The sequence below is a fragment of the Electrona antarctica genome, assembly GCF_951216825.1.
Source record: "Electrona antarctica genome assembly, chromosome: 20".
Lineage (NCBI taxonomy): Eukaryota > Metazoa > Chordata > Actinopteri > Myctophiformes > Myctophidae > Electrona > Electrona antarctica.
In genome coordinates, this window is record NC_136801.1 from 26,914,250 (window position 1) to 26,939,159 (window position 24,910).

At 44.3% G+C, this 24,910-nt stretch overlaps 1 protein-coding gene across 1 annotated transcript in view; it reads right to left on the reverse strand.

Annotated features, from left to right (window-relative positions):
• LOC306913025 (uncharacterized protein) overlaps positions 1 to 24,910 on the reverse strand; it is a 126,038-nt gene that overhangs the window by 75,465 nt on the left and 25,663 nt on the right. The window contains exons 2-4 of the mRNA XM_079489524.1: positions 14,388 to 14,582; positions 8,436 to 8,486; positions 7,105 to 7,155 (exon numbers count right to left, since the gene is read on the reverse strand). Coding sequence (XP_079345650.1) covers positions 7,105 to 7,155; positions 8,436 to 8,486; positions 14,388 to 14,580 — 295 coding nt within the window. The 5' untranslated portion in view covers positions 14,581 to 14,582. The remainder of the gene's footprint in view (positions 1 to 7,104; positions 7,156 to 8,435; positions 8,487 to 14,387; positions 14,583 to 24,910) is intronic.

Here is a 24,910-nt window from a genome sequence, read left to right on the forward strand (position 1 = left end):
GACAGCCTACCCCATATAGATTCCCCCAAGGGGGGGGGAGAAGAAGAATCACAAGACTCTCTAGTCTCTATATAATGGTAGATACCTAGAAAACGTGAGCTATAACATCAGTGTGAAATGGCAGGAAGGAAGACTCATCTTCTTCTTCTATTATAGGCAGATTCTACTTCTGTGAAAAAAGCAAAGACTTCTGCCGTTCCTCTGCTCCCCTTTTCAAAAAGCCAATAACAATTGTATTTGCTAAGTAGAGAAAGCAGCCCTCCGTCTGAACAATACAGAAATACTCTCCACCGCACGTAGGGAATTCTCTGGGCTTCACAACAAACCCACAGCCTTCACCCGCCGCTTCAGCCAGAATGCCTGAAGTGAACGGCCGGCCATGATTCTTCTTTTTATAAAAGAAAAGCTTGAGAGAGGGCATGAGTAAAGCATCTTTTAGAGATTAGTGGAGAGATTTAGTTCAGGTTCAGTACAGAATGAGAAACCCAACACCAGGTAAGTGTGTGTTAAACAGCTTTATTAGTACAAGGTGCAGACAGAAACACAGCTGGGAGAGACTAGTCTATTGCAAAGCACTGAGAAAAAATATTATTTGGCCTCGACTTTGGAAGAATGTGCTTTAATATAGGTAGCATTTAATTATGACAGAAACGTTTGATGGATGTGCAAACAGAAGGAAGTCTATTTCCACCTGGTAATAATCTGTGCGCGTCAAAGAGTACAAAACCTATTGCGTTGTGTCTGTTGGAATACAACCATACTGTATGGAAAATAGGGACAAACACAAATTTGAAAAAAAATTGAGATGCCACATTAGAAATTAATAGTTTCTACATCTATAGCGTTCAGCTACCCTTTAAACCTTTTGCCAGGACTGCTAGCGTTCTCTATTGAAAGCCATGAGCAAAGCTAGGCGTAAGCTAGTGACACAGCTTGACACAAGGAGTATAAATTCAAATCTAGCAGGACTGATAAGTTGTTAAAATGAACAAAAATGGTGTAATCTTGATTATGTAGGCTACTACAATATACAATATCAACATGGAATGTGATGAAAATAAATAAATAAAGATTTACAACCAATGTCCCATTCCGGTATAATTTCATCTAAACGCGGTGCTAAAGTATAGACAATGGTTTTGCTATATTGTGACAGAAGAAAAAGAAGGCTAAAAAAAATCAGTTGGGTCGTTGAGGCGCTGTGAATTGGCTTTATAGCAGAGGCAACTTAACCTGACTCCGCCAGATGGGGCAGCAGAGAGTACACTGGGTTCCCCCCTCCTGCTCCCATCTGGGAACTCTCAGGCAGACTTGATGCCCGGCCACAAAACGGCCTGGCCAATCAGCGGCAGCTACAGGCGGGATCAAGGCATACACAGTGCTGCCTTGATCCCGCCTCTAGCTGCTGCTGATTGGCCAGGGCCAGGCCTTCTGTCACTTTCACCGCAAAGTGAAATGCAACAAAAAATCAGTTTTAATAACCTATGGGACATTCTTTAAATCAATGATTGTCAATACATTAACATTCTACAGAATACCCGTGTGACTCTCCAAGCATGTGAAGAAGCTGAAGAAAGGTACATATAAGCTTCTAAACTATTAACAGAAGGTAAGCAGGGTGGGTTACAGGTCGACGCGGGGGAGCTACTGTACTCTCATACATGTGTTCAAGTGGTAAAAAGTACACCTAATGTAAAACAAGGGTTTTGACAGACATGTACTACCGGGTGCTGTAGAGTGGTTTGCACACTCGACTGTATGTGAGTGTGCAGGGTTGGGTGTTGACAGATCAGGCTTGTGGCGGGCGATGGCAGGCCGAGTTCAGAAACACTCAAAAGACAGGGTTGGCGATGACAGAGGGATTGTTACGCCTGTAGTGGGGTGGGTGTGTGTTGTGCGCGCGTGTGCGTGTGTGTGTGTGTTTTCTTGTCTGTTCTCTCCTCAGGTACCGCCCTCCTTCCCCCCCCCTGTGAGCTTCAGACTGAGTTGATTGAACAGTGTGAACACACTAGTGGTCAATCAACTGAACAGGCCTTCAGCTGGGGAAGAGTACAGACATGGCTAGTGGGCCATTCAGCAGGGCTGTCTGTCATCTTAGTCGCAACTGTAGACTAGTGACTTCTATTTCTATAGAATTAGTTTGTGTTATACGTGTGTTAGTGTTTTGTGTCTGCCAGCTTATAACTTCTTGTTTTAGACAGAATTTCACCATCATTCGAAACTCTACTGTATGTGTTTGGTGGTTCTGTTTATGTTAATACCCCATGTTTGTTAATACATCCTTTTTTTAGTTTATATTATTGTTGTCTTCAGTTCCCTTTTCTCAGATTATTTTAGTGTGTGTGTGTGTGTGTGTGTGTGTGTGTGTGTGTGGGTGTGTGTGTGTGTGTGTGTGTGTGTGTGTGTGTGTGTGTTTTCAGAGGGATTGTGTGTGTGTGCTTGCCTTAAAGTGTGAGGACACAACCATTTAATTATTACGTCATATGGCAGGCAAGTTTATGGATGTTTGAGACGTCATGTGGCCAATATAAATACATCCTGTGACTGATTTAGTTTTATACAATAATAACACACTGCACTACAGGCACTCAGAAAACTAGGTAAGGATACAAGTTATTATTTAGTTTATATTTTTATTATAGAAAACAAACTGAATCCTTACGTACAGTAGATAGCATAATGCTATGCAGATAGCGTTTCTAAACTGAGTAACATTTGTAAGCTAGAGATCTGAACTGCAGCAACAGAGTGACAACAAGTGTGTGTGCGACTGTGCGTGTGTGTGTGTGCAGCGTGAGTGTGTGCGTGCGTGCGTTCGTTCGTGCGTGTGTGTGAAACGGGGAAGAAGAAAGGTGCAGAAAAGCTGAAGCACAGCTGATTGACAGTCGCCATGGCGATGTAGGCGGGGTCTAGTCCTCTGAAGCATGGGATTGGAGAAGAGAGGAGGAGGAGGAGAGGAGAAAAGGAAAAGGGTGGAGGAGAGGAGAGGAAAATGTAGAAGTATACAGACATGAGAAAGGCCAAAAGAAGGAGAATAGTAACAAAGGAAGACAGGAATTAAACAAAGAAAAATGGAAAATATACAAATTAGGTAACATCAATAGAGAGAGAGAGAGAGAGAGAGAGAGAGAGAGAGAGAGAGAGAGAGAGAGAGAGAGAGAGAGAGAGAGAGAGGGGGGGGAAAGGGGAAGGACAGAGGGAAAGGAGGAAAGGGGAGACAGCAGATTAGTAAAGCCACACAACACACACACGTACCATATTTTATACTTCCTCATATGATGGTGTCATGCGGCAATAATAGCAGGTCCACAAGCTCACAACCAATCGAAACTTGAAGATCTGGTATTTTCGTGTGTGACAAAAACATTTTCGTGACATGCAGCCCTGGCTGAAAATAGCCTGGACGACAGTGGTTTTAACTGTCAAGTGCTTGTTAAACATGCTACAACACATGAGCCACTTTGCCAATGTGATAAGTTCTTGATTGGTCTCGTCTATCTAGAGGGAGAGCTGTTGTTGGAGTGTCAAGTGTTGACGTGAATCAAGTGCACCTTGAAGCAGGTCAAGTATTTTAAAAACGATACTATTGCTTTACCATGCAGTAGTGTCATGCACCAAAGGATTCATGCAGCAGCTCAACACGCACATACAAGCACGCATGCGTGTGCGCACACACACACACACACACACACACACACACACGCACACACGCACACACACACACACACACCATAAGTTCTCAATTGAGCGACCCAGTTACTACTTGTACATGGAGCATTCTGTCCCCGGGGTGCAGGGTGTGTACAACACTGATGAATGGAACTGGTGCAGATCTGCATGAGGCCAGATGCTTTATCTACTAAAAGATGACCTAGCGCTACAGGAGCGCGTTCCACCGTTATACTACAGTAGAGTAGATACTTACAGGCGTATGCATAGTAAGTAACTTATGTAATTTACATACATGTATAGCACAGATTATGTAGACATATAGCAGTCTATAGTGTATGTATACTCAGTTTCATTATACAGATATTCTACTGTTAGACAGATGTTAGGTTCTTAGCTTGATCCTCGATGACTATTTCTATGTGGTTGATGTATTACCATGTGTTGTTCTTGCTTACTGTAAATCGTTCTGGATTAAGAGCGTCTGCTAAATGCCAAATTGTAAATTGTTATACTGCTTGGATTTTATGCTGTACCCAACATTATTTATGCCTTGTAAACAACACAATGTCATTTAACTAAAGATTGCTCCCAAGAATGTTTTTGAAAACATTTGAAGCGAAAAATAGATGCAGTACCCCAGGGGTTCTCAACGTTGGAAACGGGGTTGGAAAATAATTTGGGGACCCCCCAAAATAATTTGGCGACCCCCCCCTATGGGTCGCGACCCACGGGTTGAGAACCCCTGCAGTACCCGAAAATTCATTCCATTTGATCAACACTCACTTCCTTGTTTCCGAGGCGACTCGTTGCGCAGAAAAACAGGAAGTATGAGAGAAGCTTTGTTTCATATGAAAATATGATAGTCAGTCAGTACATGTCTGTCCAGTGTGTCCACCACCATAGTCTACGCCGGGTTTCAAATCCAACCAGCTTGGCCGAGCAGCTATTATGAACGCAATTGGCTGTGTTCTGGGAAAGAGAAGCCGGGCGAGGAGGAAGATCTTTGTCGCTGTGTGACGGGCTGGGCAGGAGCTTGTCAGCGGGGGGTGTTGAACGGGAGGAGTATGGCGGAGGCACTAGTAGCACTACTGTATGTCCTGGCTCACGGTTACACACACGCACGCGCGCACACACGCACACAGTAACCACGGTAACTGTGGCATGCTACAGGAAGTCAGGCGGCCAGACGGACAGATGGCCATGCAGTTCCCATGCCAGCGATCACAGACAACCGATTCCAGTGCATTACTCCCACTCCCACCTGATCATCTTAAAAAGGTGCACAGCATGTGGCAGACAACTGATCTAACAACATGACAGCATTACTCCACATTCCCACATTGTGTGATACAGCACGTCCAGAATACGTCTCACCAGTCCAGGAACAAAGGCTGACACGCAGCACTGAACAGAATGAGAGGACTGATATTTGCCTCCCTGCTGCCATCCTTCAACACCTGGACCGTGCTGTACACAGCCACGCCATGCTGAGCAGCGGCTGGCAGGAGAACATCATCATGCTAACCGTATGAAGCCTTCTGCTTAGCAAAGCCTTCATGCCAGAGCCATGCGTGTTTGGGCTGTCAACCATTCACTCTCAGTTCAGGAAGAGCACTGTGGCTACAGGCTACAGCTATGCTAGTCTGACTGTCTCCAACCATGCTGTAAGTTTGTGAACAGTATATGCATCTCTTCCCCATGCAAAACCCTCTCTGACATGCATGGTACCCCGAAGAGCTGAGAACCAGAGAGACTGGGTGTTGATGGAAGAAAAATTGAAAAGACTGGAAGGGGAATAATGAACATAAGATGAGGAACTATGGGTTGTGCACGGACGCACGCACAGACGACACGCACGCAGCCACACACACACACACACACACGTTTTAGAGTAGACCCTTTCAAATTGTCCACATTTTGTGAAATACTGGTACAATAGAAAAGAAAATAATTGGTTCTATGTACATTGTACTTTGCCATTGTGGAGTATCGTGTGTAAATTGATGAGAAAAGGTTTTAAACCATCCATCCGTAGAAGAGTTTGAAACACGATAAAATGTAGAAAACATATTATGGTCTCGTGTGCACTGTATGTATATACAGTGCAGACAGAATGATTTACACATACTGTATGACTGCACACACATACTGTAATGACTGCACGCGCTAAAACGAATCCATTCACAGTCTATTTGACTGGGGGCACACCCAGCGAGGACAGGAGGGAGGGTCTGTTCATTAGGATGTAATTAATTATCACAGCTTCTCCTCCCTACAGTTAATTACTGGCCCTCCCTGCAGTATTAGTACACTGAACTGAACTGAAGCTGCTTCAATCCGATTAGAGTGGCCTTACAGTTTACAGTTTAACATTCACAATATGAACACGTAGCTCAGGGCACACAAACCGAGTTACAGTAAAATCTTATTTAATTTAGCGGACTGGGAAGCAATCTACGTTGACTGGGTTTGACGAATAATGTATTTTTGTCCGATAACTCATTCAAAAGGTTCGGTTTTACAAGAGCACAGCTGCATTGTGAAACTACAACAGTACAGTTTTACACTCTAAAAGGTGCGTTCCCACAACAACATCAAATATTAATTTGAGAGTCACGATTACATACACAAAGTCAACGCAAAGACGCCATTTTGGCATGACGTCGCGTCGAGCGACGAGAGGTATATTCCGGTATATTCACACTACTCTATGGTGGTCATGTGACCCCACCACTGATGAAGGCCAGTCATGGCCGAAACGTTGTGTCACTATATGTCGGTGTTTTAAATAAATAAAACACTGTGGAGCAGAGCTGTTGTGCGGGACTTCCTCTTCTTTTACACTGTATCAACTATCAACCTTTGTCCAGCACCAGCGAGGGCCCTCTTGTCTTGAAAAATGACCATAAGGCAACCGTATAGCAGCGGCTTTTAAAAGGTGCGGCTCAGTGCTCTTTCACCGTGTTATAAGCAGATTGTTATGCATTATAAATAATAGGCATGTGCTGCAAATAAAGTGTTACGGCTAATTTGTCTGACTAAAGAGATGCTTAATGTAGAAGAAGCTAGAGTAGAGGACTTTTCTGTCAAAACCTTCATTGAAACCCTGCTCTGACAATTCTGAAGATGTGTACACACACACACACACACACACACACACACACACACACACACACACACACACACACACACACACACACACACACACACACACACACACACACACACACACACACACACACACACACACACACACACACACACACACACACACACACACACACACACGTAGATTCAATGATGCAGGGCTTTCTGCAAACTAAAGCGGTCAATTGGAAGCTGACAAATAAAATAAAATAAGAATGAAAGCCTGTGATTGGTGGATGAGGATGACCGGGTGGCCCTAGTGGACAATTGTGGGAAATCTCTTACCAGGCTTTTGTGCCCCCTTAGCCTTCTTCTCCCCGCTCTTCAATGTAGTGCCTGTGTGTGCACACATGCACATACAACCACATTACTAGTGCCTGTGTACACATGCACATACAACCACATTACTAGTGCATGTGTACACATGCACATACAACCACATTACTAGTGCCTGTGTACACATGCACATACAACCACATTACTAGTGCCTGTGCAGCAATCTACATTGACTGGGTTTGACGAATAATGTCTTTTTGTCCGATAACTCATTCAAAAGGTTCGGTTTTACAAGAGCACAGCTGCATTGTGAAACTACAACAGTCCAGTTTTACACTCTAAAATGTGCGTTCCCACAACAACATCAAATATTAATTTGAGAGTCACGATTACATACACAAAGTCAACACAAAGACGCCATTTTGGCATGACGTCGCGTCGAGCGACGAGAACAGTGCGAAACAAGGCGACGCAAACAAAGCGTTCTGTGTGTATAGTATCTTTGCTCCAGTTGGGGAAAAAAGTGAGGCAACGTTGGCCTTGCACTTACCGATGCTGACCAGCACGACCAGAGTGAAGCCATTCAAGCAACTAGAAACTAGAAAGATATTTTATCTTGCAGTAGGAACGCACCTTAAGGGTATGTTCAAGAGCTGCCATTATAAATAAGGGTATATTCACACTACTCTATGGTGGTCATGTGACCCCACCACTGATGAAGGCCATTCATGGCCGAAACGTCACTATATGTCAGGGTTTTAGATAAATAAAACACTGTGGAGCAGAGCTGTTGTGCGGGACTTCCTCTTCTTTTACACTGTATCAACTATCAACCTTTGTCCAGCACCAGCGAGGGCCCTCTTGTCTGAAAAATGACCATAAGGCAACCGTATAGCAGCGGCTTTTAAAAGGTGCGGCTCAGTGCTCTTTCACCGTGTAATAAGCAGATTGTTATGCATTCAAAATAATAGGCATGTGCTGCAAATAAAGTGTTACGGCTAACTTTTCTGTCAAAACCGTCATTGAAACCCTGCTCTGACAATTCTGAAGATATGCACGCGTGCACACACACACACACACACACACACACACACACACACACACACACACACACACACACACACACACACACACACACACACACACACACACACACACACACACACACACACACACACACACATATAGATTCAATGATGCAAACTAAAGCGGTCAATTGGAAGCTGAGAACACAGACAAATAAAATAAAATAAAATAAGAATGAAAGCCTGTGATTGGTGGATGAGGATGACCGGGTGGCCCTAGTGGACAGATGTGGACAATTGTGGGAAATCTCTTACCAGGCTTTTGTGCCCCCTTAGCCTTCTTCTCCCCGCTCTTCAATGTAGTGCCTGTGTGTGCACACATGCACATACAACCACATTACTAGTGCCTGTGCACACACGCACATACAACCACATTACTAGTGCCTGTGCACACACGCACATACAACCACATTACTAGTGCCTGTGCACACACGCACATACCTGTACAACCACATTACTAGTGCCTGTGCACACATGCACATACAACCACATTACTAGTGCCTGTGCACACACGCACATACAACCACATTACTAGTGCCTGTGCACACACGCACATACCTGTACAACCACATTACTAGTGCCTGTGCACACACGCACATACCTGTACAACCACATTACTAGTGCCTGTGCACACATGCACATACAACCACATTACTAGTGCCTGTGCACACACGCACATACAACCACATTACTAGTGCCTGTGCACACATGCACATACAACCACATTACTAGTGCCTGTGCACACATGCACATACAACCCCATTACTAGTGCCTGTGCACACATGCACATACAACCACATTACTAGTGCCTGTGCACGACTGCACTCACACACACATACAACCACATTACTAGTGCCTGTGCACGACTGCACGCACACACACACATACAACCACATTACTAGTGCCTGTGCACACACGCACATACAACATTACTAGTGTGCCTGTGCACACATGCACATACAGTACAACCACATTACTACTAGTGCCTGTGTGTGTGTGCACACACACACATACAACCACATTACTAGTGCCTGTGCACACACGCACATACAACCACATAACTAGTGCCTGTGTGTGTGTGCACACACGCACATACAACCACATTACTAGTGCCTGTGCACACACGCACATACAACCACATAACTAGTGCCTGTGTGTGTGTGCACACACGCACATACAACCACATTACTAGTGCCTGTGCACACACGCACATACAACCACATAACTAGTGCCTGTGTGTGTGTGCACACACGCACATACAACCACATTACTAGTGCCTGTGCACACACGCACATACAACCACATTACTAGTGCCTGTGCACACACGGCCACATTACTATCACTCGCAGCTAATGGCTAGCCTACATATAAACACATTGTATGCGCACGCGCACACACACACACACACACACACACACACACACACACATCCACACCCCCACACCTCCACCCCCCCCCCCCCCCCACACACACACACGACTCATAAATAATACTGACAAATTACAATAGAAAACGTTCCGCTTGGTCAACATGCTCAATACCATCACAGCCACATGCACCACAAATAGACAGTAATGAGCGACACCGTCACCAAACACACTGACAGCCACACGTCGCCGACAACGAGCGCGGCAACAATAAAAACCTCAGTGTTTGTCCTCGTCTAACTACATGTAATGCACACCGTCACCGTCTGTCTCACATTTGATCAATGCTGTGCCGCCTGTCTTCCCGATACACGGTCCTGAAGGCGGCTGTCAGTGACAGTTGTCCCCCCGTCCCCCCCGTCCCCCCGTCCCCCCAACACACACAAACACACCTGTCTTTCTGGGGCGAGTCATTCTCAGTTCACCAACAACAGACCATATATCGACGACTTTCGGCTTTCAATTTATCATCAATTATAATAATTTTTTAATCAATCACTTTACCCATTTAACTAACCCTAACCTACCTACGGAACGCATTACATAGTCACTGTGGGGACCCGTTCCTTTTTGAGCGGTGCCAAACACTGCTCTAATGAGTGACCGAGTGTGTATGTCTGAGTATGACCCATTGTCGTGCGCGCGCGCACACACACACACACACACACACACACACACACACACACACACACACACACACACACACACACACACACACACACACACACACACACACACACACACACACACACACACACACACACACACACACACACACACACACACACACACACACACAATTACAACCCTGTGCTTAAGGCCTCACTCACACGCAAGACACACTTGTCCATCCATCTGTTGATGTATGATTATTAGCCATAGCAGATTTAGTTTCATAGACTTTATTGAGGTCATAAATATTTGTGCCACAAAGTTTATGAGCTGCTTTTATAGCTTTTATCCCAGCATGATTGGACTATGACTAAGCTGACCACAAGACACTCCATGGGAACACAAAACAAGACAACTTCCTGTATCTCCAAGGTGCAGACAAATGCGCCGTTCACTAGGCCTGTCAACATTAATTAATAATAAGAGTAACATGATAGAGGCAGGATGAGGCAGGATTTGAGGCGGAGCACTATGTGAGATTATATGCCGCTGAAGCATACGTTTACTTACACAATTTCGTTACAACATGGATGATCGGATAATATTTAACCGTTTTGTTTAAGTAGAGAAGAGGAATTCACCTCTCCACATATGCACCACAGGTAGTGCAGGTAGTACAGTACAAGCACAAATTCGTGCAAGCAATAAGCATACGAGCATGCATGCACTTATGAGCTTATACTAACACAAAAATACAAACACATAGTACACACTTTCTCCTTTCCTCTTTCTTGTTCCATTAATTAGGTCAGGGGTTGGCAACCTTAGTCGATGGCACAATGCAAAATATATTGTATGTACAGTTCTGATTTGTCTGCCGAATTACTGAATGACCAAGCGGGAGACTAGTAATAGACTTCCGAGGCGCTGCTCAGCTGCGAACCGAGTCCATGTCCAATCCGTTCAAGACTGTCTGTATCTTGAGCGGTGACGTCATGGACGAAAACGAATTTCAGTGCAAGCTGACAATAAAGTTGTATCGTATCGTATTGTGAATACGATGTAGAAACAGTGTTTATGGGACATTTTGAGGAGGGGTTTAACAAGCAAAGGCTTTTGCAGGGACAACAGATGGTGGGGAGACAAATGGGTCAACTCAGACAGCGTTGAACAGCATAACACACCAAGAAAACCTCTGTGGCATCCTCTGCATTCAGAGATAAGATGAAGTGGACTCACTGCACATAGTGCCACATAGGCCTAGTGCAACAAAGATATTCCTCTGCATTCAGAGATAAGATGAAGTGGACTCACTTCACAGTGCCACATAGGCCTACTGCAACAAAGATATTCCTCTGCATTCAGAGATAAGATGAAGTGGACTCACTGCACATAGTGCCACATAGGCCTACTGCAACAAAGATATTCCTCTGCATTCAGAGATAAGATGAAGTGGACTCACTGCACAGTGCCACATAGGCCTACTGCAACAAAGATATTCCTCTGCATTCAGAGATAAGATGAAGTGGACTCACTGCACAGTGCCACATAGGCCTACTGCAACAAAGATATTCCTCTGCATTCAGAGATAAGATGAAGTGGACTCACTGCACAGTGCCACATAGGCCTACTGCAACAAAGATATTTCTCTGCATTCAGCAGAAAGGTGGCAAATATGTTTTGTTGTATATTTGACACTTAAATGAGACTTGCTGCAGGGTACAGGGAAAACGTATAGGGCTGATCAATGCACAGCCTCAACTTGCCCACTGTGATCTTCTCACTTGCGGGTCAAAGTTGTCATTGTGGGGTGTTAGGGTAACACCTCTGGTGTTAGGTGTGTGTGATTGAAGTCCACCGACTGGGAATAGTGTTTATAGTTATTATCTAGCTATATATCTCTTGTTGTGTTCATAGCAGACTCCTCACTCATATGTGCACTTGTAGTTTGGGCAACTCAAAAGCAAACTCCACATGCCCCAACATTTTATTTACCTGCCATAGTGTCAACCCCTTACCCCTGTGTCGGATCTGTGGTTAGACTGGCATATTTGCCGATATGACCAAATAAGGGCCGATCCGATACTTTTCCGATACCGATACAGTATCAGGACATCTCAAAATGTTATGGATCTTAAAATCTTATGAACAGCAGGATGCATCCACCACCATCCACAGGCTGTTGAGAGCCACTGTTTCATGTACAGTATTAATTTGCGACAATTTCCTTACATGCAGTATATTCACTTTTGGCTGTCATTTTATGTGGAAAAGGGAGGGGTACATCTCCTTGTGCTGCAGGGAGCACTGAGCCTGTTTGAATGGTCCGTCTTAGCCCAAGATTTAGACACTCGTAGCGGATTTTTCGATTCTGACGTCATCACTCAGAGTCATCACTCAGAATCGAGTCTAAGCGACCATATGGCTTATTTCTGGTCGCGAGCGAAAATCCCTGCCTCAAAGTAACTCTTAACTTGTACAAATGCAAAATCTAAGCTGCTATCCCTGCTGCCCCACTTGTCCGGTTTGTGTGCAGCAAGCACTTACACCCCGTAGGTCCGTAGTTTGATCCACTCTGTCTCAGAACCTGGCATTTTCCTCCATTGTAAATGCGCAACAGGACCCTGGCCGCTAGGGGCGCTGTTGCGCATTTACCAATGGAGGGAAATCCAAGATGGATGCCAGATTCAGGCTCGACAAGCCAAACGCTTATTGATACTCGGGTCTCGATAAATGCCGAACAGAGTTTGTAATGGACCCGATTTTTGGGCTCCATCCCTAGTTATTACGATCTACACTTTCCGCTTGGTGCCGTCAACACAGCCCACCATCTCAAGTTCGACTTCATAACAAGATTTGAGGACTTATAGAATTATGGACTCATGTTCTCTTTCTTGATCAAGCCGGGCAGATTTGGTGGGCATGAACTGGATTAAGCTCTAATAGACTGGCTGAATACTGACTGGACTTTGATTGAGTTGTCGAGTTCCACACAGTTTGCAGAGCTGCAGAAACCACAGCACCGGCTTATGTGGTTAGTAGTGGTGTGGACAAACCAAGGGGCCAGTGAGGCGCTCCAACGTTGAAGCTCTGGGCCCTAGTGGTAAGAGGAAGGACTGCAGGCGGACCCGTGCACGGACGCGTAGGACCATCACTCCCTACGTCACCCATACGTCACCCCGGACCTCAAATTTGAGGTCCGGAGGAGGTACTTTCGGCAGTCTTCCGGGTGCTTCAAAACGCCACTGAGCAACTTCATCGAAATGAATAGCTTGGGGGCGGGGCTAGTGCTCCAGTTCGGTCTCTATCCTTTATATACTCTATGGGACAAACCCACCAGTTGTGGGGTCTGAGGTTCATCATCCTCCCACAATGTTAATGTCATTCAAAGATGACACATGTAGAACGTGCTCTGCCCCTCCTGCAGTCATTTGACAACCGATCACTCAGAGCCGTGTGAAACGTACAAGTTAATTCATGCAACCGCCAGATAATAGAGCTCAGCAAAGGAAACAGGGCCTGAACACCGTATGCATTTACACCTCTAAAAACATGCAAGTTAGACTGAAATTGCGATGTGAGTCTGCAATGGACCGACTCACTGGTGTCCCATGTTCTGGTCTGCATTTAATTTGGATCATGGAACACCGATAACAATAAACAAATCTGACACGCAGAAAAGGTTGCCGACCCTCCAAATTTGTAAAATCTTGTATTCTCAAAATGTACTTCCCTTCCATTTTTCGTCGTCTTTCTTTGTTCCCTACCGTTTCCTCGACAACCAGTCTTCCGGCAGGCAGGAGGTTTGATGAGATTAACTAACTGACTCATAGAAGGTCGAGCTCATTACGATCGATGACTCAGTTTAACTCCCTCTCACACCTTCTGTTCATCTCCCTTATTCTATCCTGTCTAGGTGTTCATCTCCCTTATTCTATCCTGTCTAGGTGTCCTCTTATATTATTCTCCATTTCTCCCACGCCTTCAGTCACTCGTTCGACTAACACACACACACACACACACACACACACACACACACACACACACACACACACACACACACACACACACACACACACACACACACACACACACACACACACACACACACACACACACACACACACACACACACACACACACACACACACACACACACACATCTCACCTGCCCTGGTGGTTGTGTCATTGTCCAGTAGAGGGATGTAGTCCGTTTTCCCCACGGTCTCTCCCACCTTGTCGTCAAAGGGCTCTGCCTCCAGCTCAGCGATGAAGTCCCTCTGCACCAGAGCCTCTGGTCCCGGTGACGGAGCACCGTCTGTCAGCGCGTCGCTCAGACTCAGGTCCAACAGGTCTGCCATGGCTGCGAAGAGCAAAGAAAGACACAAGAATTATTACAGCAGTGGTTCCCAAACTTTTTAGCTCGAGTCTCGAGACCCAAGAGAGAATTTAGACGTTTAACCCACGACCCAAACTAGCTTGTAGATCAGCTATTTTCACTAGGCCTACTTATGTTCTCTTTTTTTAATGGAATTTCTTATTTGTTTGTTTTAAATTTATAATTTAGGGTATTACAGAGCTTATTCACATCTCAACAAATGTATATGAATGTACTATAGGCCTATGTACCGGTATATGCATTGGGGCAAATTATTTTGAAGGGGTACCGCACATAATAATGATGTAAAGACAATAGACATTACTGTTTAAAATAAACAAAGTCTTTAAAACGTATTGAATTGATCAGCCCTCAGAATAGAAGAATCTCTCTCTGCTCCACAGAAAGTTCCCTATGAAAGTGGCAAGAAGATTGTGATGAAGAGAGAGAGAGAGGGAGAGAGAGAGAGAGAGAGAGAGAGAGAGAGAGAGAGAGAGAGAGAGAGAGAGAGAGAGAGAGATGGCAGGGTAGTACACAGTAGGAGGTGACAGACTAAAGTGTTACTAAAAGGTTCATATCCACTTCCACATACACACAGTGAGGGAGGTCTGGCAAGAGAGAGAGAGATGGAGAGAAGAGGACGAGAGTGTGACAGACAGAGGAGAAAGGGGGAAGAGTTTGGTGTGTTGGTGGGGGGGGGGTAGTTCACTGTTCAGTCTCATTCTTTTTTGACACAGCTTCAACTAGCTATAGTACAGACTAAATTCAATACCAATGTTTACCACAGGGGGGCACAGTTTGTCCTAGGCCTTCTGCTACATTAGTCAAAATTGATGTGTAGGAACAATGGAGGGAGCGAGCACGAGCACGAGCACACACACGCACACGCACACACACACACGGCTTAAGGGGTTAATCAACAAATAAAACATAAAAACAAATTGCTTCTTGATGAAGAAAAGGAATTGAAAATAATTTATATTGGAAGTCCTACGCAATCTTGTTCTACCCGCATCCTTTTCTCAATTTCTGTCGACTGAACAAAGCAGATATTTCGGCTCTTGATAAAATCTTAGTGCATGCACTACGATTAAATGTGTGTGATCTGGCTCTCTCTGCCTTAACACAAAGGATACACCACTTAACTTTAACCAACGAACAAAAAGTGCTTTACAACAACAATGTTGGCAGTCTTTTATGGCCGGAGTTACTTCGGTTTGACATCATGACGTCATGCACACAGCGGCATAAGCTGTGATTGGTCTACTTTTGAGAGGATATAGACAAGTATACATCAAGTAATATATACTGTCTGTAGGCTACATACAGACAGACACCAAGGAAAAGCTGTGTACCACACTGATTAATTTACTTAGTGGGATAATGAAGATCTAAGACTATATAAACAAACATACACTGAATAGCCTGCCCTGTATTACATTTTTAAGTTCCAGATCGACTTCTCCTGCAGACCTAGTCCACTCTCTTGTGTAAGAATCCAAACACTGCACCATACTGCCATCTGCTGGCCTGTGGGAAGTATTTAAGAGGCACAAGAAGAGATGGCAGCAGTAGAATTCATCTTTTGTTCACACCGCTGGTTACCGCACAGCTATCCCACGGGAAATGAATTAACTGCCGCATTATCTTTGACTTTAGTCATGGAGAAGCGATGCAGTCATCTTGTTCTAATATACTGCTACTGGCGTTCTATTGGACAATCTAACATAATAACTTGGATTATCAGTAAAATCAGATGGATCTGATCACCCCTGCCAATCAACCAGCCCAGTTGTTCATCACTTATATATAATAAATAATAAAGGCGAAAGCAAAAAAAAAAAAAAAAAAAGTAGTCAGCGAGCCACTCAGTTTGACAGGCAGAGAGACATTCAGTTAATGAGTCAGTTAGCAATGTCCGTCAGGCAGTCGTCCAGGCCAGGGACATATAGTCAGCCTGCCAATCAGTAAGGTAGACGGCAGTAAAATGAAGGTTTACATTTTAAGCAGTCTAAAGATATGTACTCTACAGCAGGGGTTCTCAACCTTTTTGGCCGGGGACCCCCGAAAATGCTTTGGCAACGTCTCGGGACCCCCGCCCCCTCCCGACCCCCAATATAAATTGACTGCTACAATAACCTTAATAATAGAGACAATACACCATAAATAAATACTGAAACCATCATCATTAGGGAAGGTGTATGCATGTACTATGTGTACTATATGTAAACTCTTCATTTCCACTTTCAGTTGCAAAAATAATAATAATAAACCCCCCCCTTTTTTTTTTTTTTTTTTATAATTTGGGGACCCCCCAAAATAATTTGGCGACCCCTCGAGGGGTCGCGACCCACGGGTTGAGAACCCCTGCTCTACAGTATGGGGTTGTATAATTCACTCTAAGCAGAGCTCCTTAGCAGTGAAAAGTTAAGTCACCGCTGAACCGGGTCAAAACTCAATAGGCCCCAAACACAAAGTCAGTAGGGAGGCTTATAAATAAACTATAAGCGGCCGGGCGTACATATTACATAGCTGTTAGTCAGTGTATCTGTGGTGTTGTAAATGATTCCCCTGTGTGTGTACATGCCAGGGTGTGTCACAGGCACAGCACAGGAAGACTGCTGCCTACCGCCTCCGCCACAAAGCCATGCTGGTCAGAAAACACTGCCCCACTTTCCATATTTAAACCCACATCGTGTGTGTGTGCGTGTGTTAGGGTCACTGGGACATATAAATACAAATTACATTTCTTTCTTTGCCATTTAGGGTTCGTATTCGTAAAGAAAAAATCCACAGGTCAGATATGACAAATAACTTAAATATACAAAGACATGACATGATATATTAAATAACTAATACTTTCAAAAAATGCACAATTTTGTAAAAAAATAAAATAATTGATGAGGCGATTATGTAATATTTGTGACAGGCCTGTGTGTGTGTGTGTGTGTGTGTGTGTGTGTGTGTGTGTGTGTGTGTGTGTGTGTGCACGTGCGCGTGGCTGCGAGCGCTCACGGCACGCGTGTCCTTTCACCAACTTACTTGAATTAATTTAACACAGGCATAGATTAGGCATAGCTGTCTATCCTCAAGAATAGCATCCACCCTACTACAGTAGTTCCTTATACTATGGTTCCAAACTCAAAATAGCCCTTTGGCATTTCTTCCAAGTCCTCACATGCAGTATAGTATGTATGTTTTCATTAGAATAGGATATATAGCAAAGTCATTGTAAAACTAATTTAAAATGAGGCCGTCTGCGTATGTATACGTCACTCAGTCTGAAATGACTCAATACAATAGAGCAGGGGTTCTCAACGTTTTTGGCCGGGGACCCCCGGAAATGCTTTGGCAATGTCTCGGGACCCCCGCCCCGCCCCCTTCCGACCCCCAATATAAATTGACTGCTACAATAACCTTAAACCATTTTGGGCGGGAACCCCTTTTGGTGTTTTAAGCATTGTTATAATTTAGCTATTGAAAAATAGCAGATCTACAAGCTCATAGCGCGCCACCGAGTGGCGCGCTACGAGCTTGTAGGTCTGCTATTTTTGATCAATTTTTTTTGGGAAATTTATTTGGGGACCCCCTAAAATAATTTGGCGACCCCCCCCCCGAGGGGTCGCGACCCACGGGTTGAGAACCCCTGCACTAGAGATCAGTGGTTCCCAAACTTATCAGATCCTCGTGCCACGTCGGCAGCTTGTAGAACGATATTTTCACTACTTCTTAATTATTTTATTTATTTTATTCATGGAGCTTCTCTATTTATATTTATATTTTTAAATGTACAGTAGGAAAAGTTATTCAGATTTTTTACTTGAGTCGTGACCCATGCAAATTGGTCCGTGACCCACCAATGGGTCCAGACCCACAACACAAAGTTCACAACACAAAGCCATTAAAGCTCATATATCTATGGTCTAATAACATATGGTGCCAAATAGTGGACAAAGGTTCAAGTTCAGTGATGAGCCACACAGAAACTCGACGCGCGTCTCACATGATCGGCCGTAGCCAATCGGAAGAAGGAAACACAGCCGTCCACTTCCAGATTCTGCGCCGGTTTAAAACCCTTTTTTTCTTGGAATGTAGGATGCATCCGCGGTGATTGAACAGAACGTGGACGTTCTGGGGATCATTTCTGATGTTATGCTGCGTCGCAGACAGTTACAATATTAACAATTCTGAAGAGAAATACACTTCAGTAGACGGACAGACTTAGTAATGGCAGATTTGAGAAACGGAAACGGCAAAAGCTGGGTTGAAAATGCAGAGGTGAAGTGATTGGCATCAGAGCACAGGCACAGCACAGGCATAAACGGCACGTCTGCATACCCCGCGTACGTCACTGACTTGGCAACCTGAACTGGGTACAAAAATGTGAGCAAATGTGAGCAGTGAGCAAATGTGAGCAGGAGCTCCTCAATTGTATATATAGATATTTGGCCATGGACTGAGAAAGTGTTTAGTGAAGTGTTGAGAGTAGAATGAAAAGCATTCTGGGTGAGGACGGAGTTGAAATTGTGATGAAAGCAGATTTGGTGTGTCCACTCGGAAACAATCTTGCTTCAACAAAGGAAGGAAATCCAGGGAAAAGGCTGTTTCTATTGTTTGCCTGGCCGGCAAAATGTTCTTTTGTAAGGTGTGGGTGCTGTGTGTGTGTGTGTGTGTGTGTGTGTGTGTGTGTGTGTGTGTGTGTGTGTGTGTGTGTGTGTGTGTGTGTGTGTGTGTGTGTGTGTGTGAGAGAGGGGTGTGTGAGAGTCGGAGAATACTTGGTTGAGTGATTTTGAAAGAATGTGTATCCGCCTGGCTCTCTGTGTGTGTGTGTGTGTGTGTGTGTGTGTGTGTGTGTGTGTGTGTGTGTGTGTGTGTGTCTCTGTGTGTGTGTGTGTGTGTGTGTGTGTGTTATATGTCCACGAAGTGTGTCCTCTGGCTGCGTTAAAGCAGCAGTGTAGGTTAAGCCAGTTTAATCCGCTTCAACACACCACTTTTGTATATAAACAAACAGAGGCCATGAATCATGATGCACCGTGACATAGACTCACTCAGTCTCACACAGACCCACAGAGAGAGATATGAATGAGACAGCAGGACTACTGATTGCACCCAAGTGATCCATTGCAAGTTACAACGCTGCTTCCCAGACATGGCCCTGGTGGGACCGCACAGTGACACAACTGCTGCTTTTCTATCCGTTCAGGAAGAGAACTGCGTTGACCTTCCTACAGTAGTCTCCCCGGCTTGTCAATCTACTAAAGCTGTACGGTCCAGGGACTAGTTGAAACCTGGTGCACTAGCTTGAGTAGCTTCATATAAATTCAGTGACCGCAGAGGACAAGAGTTAGGAATCAAAGCCATGTAAGGTGGGCGTATGACACTTTATTAACCAATGAAAGTTAACCTAAATGTAGAAAAAATGCCTCTAAGTCTGTCTAAAAGTATTTCTTTGAAGATGGCCTGAGCTACGGTTCACAGTTCTAACCGCGGTACAGTTGAGGGACAAAATATTGCGTTTGTGTCGCATTCGAACCCTGGTTAAGGTCAACTAGCTTTGTGAATCTAAGTGCTCAGGCTTCAATGGGGTTTCCAATAGCGGTTTAGCAGGAGTTTCTAGCTCAGCTTTTTATCCCCTCAACTTGTTCAAGCCCTATAGGAGATTTGCTGGGATTGAATCATGATGACCGCCTGTTTAGTTATGCATTAAGAAGCATTCAACAGGCGGTAGCTCAGACACCAAAACTGTCTGGTTTAGAGACTTCGTGGTCCATTTCCGTCACAGCTTTTTTTTTACTATTTTGCTAAACCTTTTTGAATAGTTAAAATGGCCAGTCTACAAGCTCACAACGTGTCAATGTAGATTGGCTATTCAAAAATGTTTTTCAAAATAGTAAAAAAAGGCAAAGAAGTTTAGGGATAAGGGGTTTAGCGGTGACGAAAATAGAGCCCTTCGTCTTACATTATGTCTCTCCTAGCCAACCTTATTCCACCCTCCTTGTTTTTTAAAGGAGAAATGCGGTATCTATACCTGTCAAAGTAAATGACAACCCTTTCAATCAGAGGTGGTGATGTGTTGAGTTTGTGTGTTAGTTGAAAGACAGTGGACATAAAACAATGCTTGCTTCATGGAGCATTCTATACATTGCTGTCAACAAGGAGCCACCAAGACCTCTGATACACCTTGACTTCAAAGTATTAAGACAATGGCATGAGGAGAAGAAACGTCAGGTAACGACAGGAAAGGTATCGTGTTCACGTGGCAGGTGTGTAGTGTGTACTGGGCGAGTGAGAACGAGAAAGAGAGAAAGGAAGATGAAAAGTGAGAGATGGAGAAAATGAAAAAGATAGAAATAATGAGAGTGACCGAGCGAGCGAGCGTGTATGTGTGTGAGATATACTACAGACAGAGAGCGAGAGAGAGATCTAAGGAGACTGTGTGTTACTGCTCAGTGCTCACTTAACCTTGGCAGAAGACCAACATGCTCCTATTAGCCGAGGAGCCACAACCCAAAAGCTCAAGGAATAGGGTTTAACCTGTGATGTCATGCCGTACATTTTATTTGTGTTTTCTCTATTCACTTGGTCATTAAGGTCCACAGAGGCATGCTCTGCCGGAAACATCGCGAAAAAAAAGTTATGGCCATTTTTGTATACCACACCATATACAACCAATGTAACAATGCAACATTTTCCAAATTTCACCATGCTTTAAGTAGCATGATTCTGAATCCATTCCAAGTATTAGTTTTGCACGAAAAACACTCCTTGGCCACATTTGTGCTGACCTGATCATATTTGTGATGGCGGCTATGGCTGTTTTTAGGCCAAGGAGTGTTTTTCGTGCTAATGCTTGGAATGGATTCAGAATCATGAAAACCCCCTAGTTTGACATGTCACAATTGTCACATGCTACTTAAAGCATGAAGCAGAAATGTTGTCTGATATAGGTTGTCTATGTTGTGGTATACAAAAATGGCCATAACTTTTTTTCGCGATGTTTCTGGCAGAGCAGGCCTCTCATTATATGGACCTTAATGGCCAGGCTATATAGAGGATGTCAGTGTTACATAACACACGAGAACTGACCCTAGAACTCACTGGGTTCATTCACAAACCTTATCCTCCCTGCTTCTTGAACAGGGAAGGACAAAGAACTGACCCTAGAACTCACTGGGTTCATTCACAAACCTTATCCTCCCTGCTTCTTGAACAGGGAACTGACCCTAGAACTGACCCTAGAACTCACTGGGTTCATTCACAAACCTTATCCTCCCTGCTTCTTGAACAGGGAACTGACCCTAGAACTCACTGGGTTCATTCACAAACCTTATCCTCCCTGCTTCTTGAACAGGGAAGGACAAAGAACTGACCCTAGAACTCACTGGGTTCATTCACAAACCTTATCCTCCCTGCTTCTTGAACAGGGAACTGACCCTAGAACTCACTGGGTTCATTCACAAACCTTATCCTCCCTGCTTCTTGAACAGGGAAGGACAAAGAGAACTGACCCTAGAACTCACTGGGTTCATTCACAAACCTTATCCTCCCTGCTTCTTGAACAGGGAAGGACAAAGAGACTCACATCTGAACTCGGTGCACGCCTGCTCCTCGTTTCTGCCGTCTTTTCGTCTTCAACCACGAGAAAGACCTAAGGGGACCCAAGCGTCTTGGATGCGAAATAAATATCAAGTGTTTTTTTCTGCGTTAATCCCCACTTAAAATTGTTTTTCACAGCTCTAATCCAATAATCACAAGAAAAACATGTCCCACGGTACAATGTCAGTCAGCTAATGAGGGGAGGGGAGGCAGACATCGCCTTAAGGTCAAAGGTCGACTGGTTGAGTAGAAGAACGTTTAATCCAGCTGTGAAGCAATGAGACAGATGGCTGGTGTTGCATCTACGCTGTCACCATACCCCTGAGCAAGGCACGGATTGAACACAATAATGCTCCTATCTGCCCATTTTCTGAGGTAACCGCTGGGTGACGTTGGATGGCAGCAGGTTCGAGTGATAATTTGAGGCGGGCAAACTCACTCGGGTCTCTGTTGGTGAAGTCGGGGATGGTAGGTCGTGGCCCCCTGTATTGCTGCTCCACTGTGTTATCTGGTGGGGGGTACAAGGGCTGGTGTTCTGGCAATGCCGGATACTGGCAGTTCAGGGGCAGAGCTGGTTGGCCAGCTGGAAGGGGGTCTGGCTAGGAGTACACTCCTGGTGACCTCACTGGGTACTGGTGACTCAGGGGCAGAGCTGGTTTTATTTGGAAGGGGGTCTGATGAGGAGTAGTACACGGAATACGCCGGCTGATGTCCTGGGCTCACTTGACTCTCACATGTCAGTTTGAACACATGTACTGTACAGTACTACATCGATATTACACATTTTGATGTGCATGTTGTAAATAGTACTGTAGCACTGTATTCCTCATCCTTGAAAACCTGAATTGGTAAAATAACAGCAGGTGGTCGTGGCCATTTTGGAAAATGGCGGCCAGGTCACCACGGGACAACTCTGCGATGGCCCCATGTTAGCCAAAAATGTCCCTTATGGTATGATTTAACTGTGAGCCAAATGTCATCGTAAAGTGCACGATTTCCACGGGTAGAGGCTGGGTATTATATCGTCACCTTATTAAACTAATTGCCTAAGTCATTTTCTCAAGGTTTTCAGGAAACACAAAAAACTGTGCCAAATGTAGAATATATTATATTTCTTAATTATTTAAATTCCAAAAAATATGAAAAAATATGACTATTGACATACAAATAAAGGTGTATGTCAATCATGTAACATGTAAGGATAAAATGACTTAGGCCAATATCTGAACATGCCATTTATAAACCTTATTTAGGCCAAATTACTTCTGCAGTAAGTGACTTAGGCAAAGTCACTTTTATTCATTTTATTCCAATTATTTTTAATAGACCATGGTTTAGGGTCAGCCACAGAGTGTGTAAAATAATATCAGAGCACAAAGACATTTGATAGTGAATGGGAGTGAATGGGACTGAATGGGAGTGAATGGGAGGTACTGTTACTATGGGACTGATACTATGGGAGTGAATGGGAGTGAATGGGACTGAATGGGAGTGAATGGGAGGTACTGTTACTATGGAACTGATACTATGGGAGTGAATGGGAGTGAATGGGATGAATGGGAGTGACAGTCCCATAGTAACAGTAGCTCCCATTCAGTCCCATTCACTCCCATTCAGTCCAGTTCACTCCCAATCACTCCCATAGTAACAGTACCCCCCATTGTTTAAAATAATATCAGAGCACAAAGACATTTGATACTGAATGGGAGTGAATGGGAGTGAATGGGACTGAATGGGAGTGAATGGGAGGTACTGTTACTATGGGACTGATACTATGGGAGTGAATGGGAGGGAATGGGACTGAATGGGAGGTAGTTACTATGGGAGTGAATGGGAGTGAATGGGAGGTACTGTTACTATGGGACTGATACTATGGGAGTGAACTGGACTGAATGGGAGTGAATTGGACTGAATGGGAGTGAATGGGAGGTACTGTTACTATGGGAGTGAATGGGAGTGAATGGGAGTGAATGGGATTGAATGGGACTGAATGGGAGTGAATGGGAGTGAATGGGACTGAATGGGAGTGAACGGGAGTGAATGGGACTGAATGGGAGTGAATGGGAGGTACTGTTACTATGGGACTGATACTATGGGAGTGAATGGGATGAATGGGAGTGACAGTCCCATAGTAACAGTACCTCCCATTCACTCCCATTCAGTCCCATTCTATCAGTCCCAAAGTAACAGTACCTCCCATTCACTCCCATTGAGTCCCATTCACTCCCATTCTGAAAGGTGTGTTAAAATGGCCTAAGTCACATTTTATTATGACTTAGGCAAAATAAAATGGCCTAAGTCTCACTCTTGACATAGGCCATTTTTTTAATAGGGTGTAACAGGAAGGCCTTTTACGTTAGGGCTTAGGCGATTTTACCAGAGGTGGCCAGCATCACCAGGAGTTGATTTAGGCCAAAAACTCATTTTCAGCAAAAAATTACTTAGGCCATTAGTTTAATAAGGTGACGATATTCCAATATCTAACTTTAGTTCCTCACATACTGTATTGTCTCATTTGTGTGAAATATAAGAGATTTTCCAATCATATTTTATTTTTATACAATTACTCATTCATGATAACATACTGTAGGTATAGGCACTAACCTCACCATTCTAGGTTCAACAGAACAGAAGTTAGGTGTAATTTGAAGTAATTTGATGTACATTGGTGGCCATTTAATTTTTTTCCCCCATATCAGCATATTCAAAACATTTGA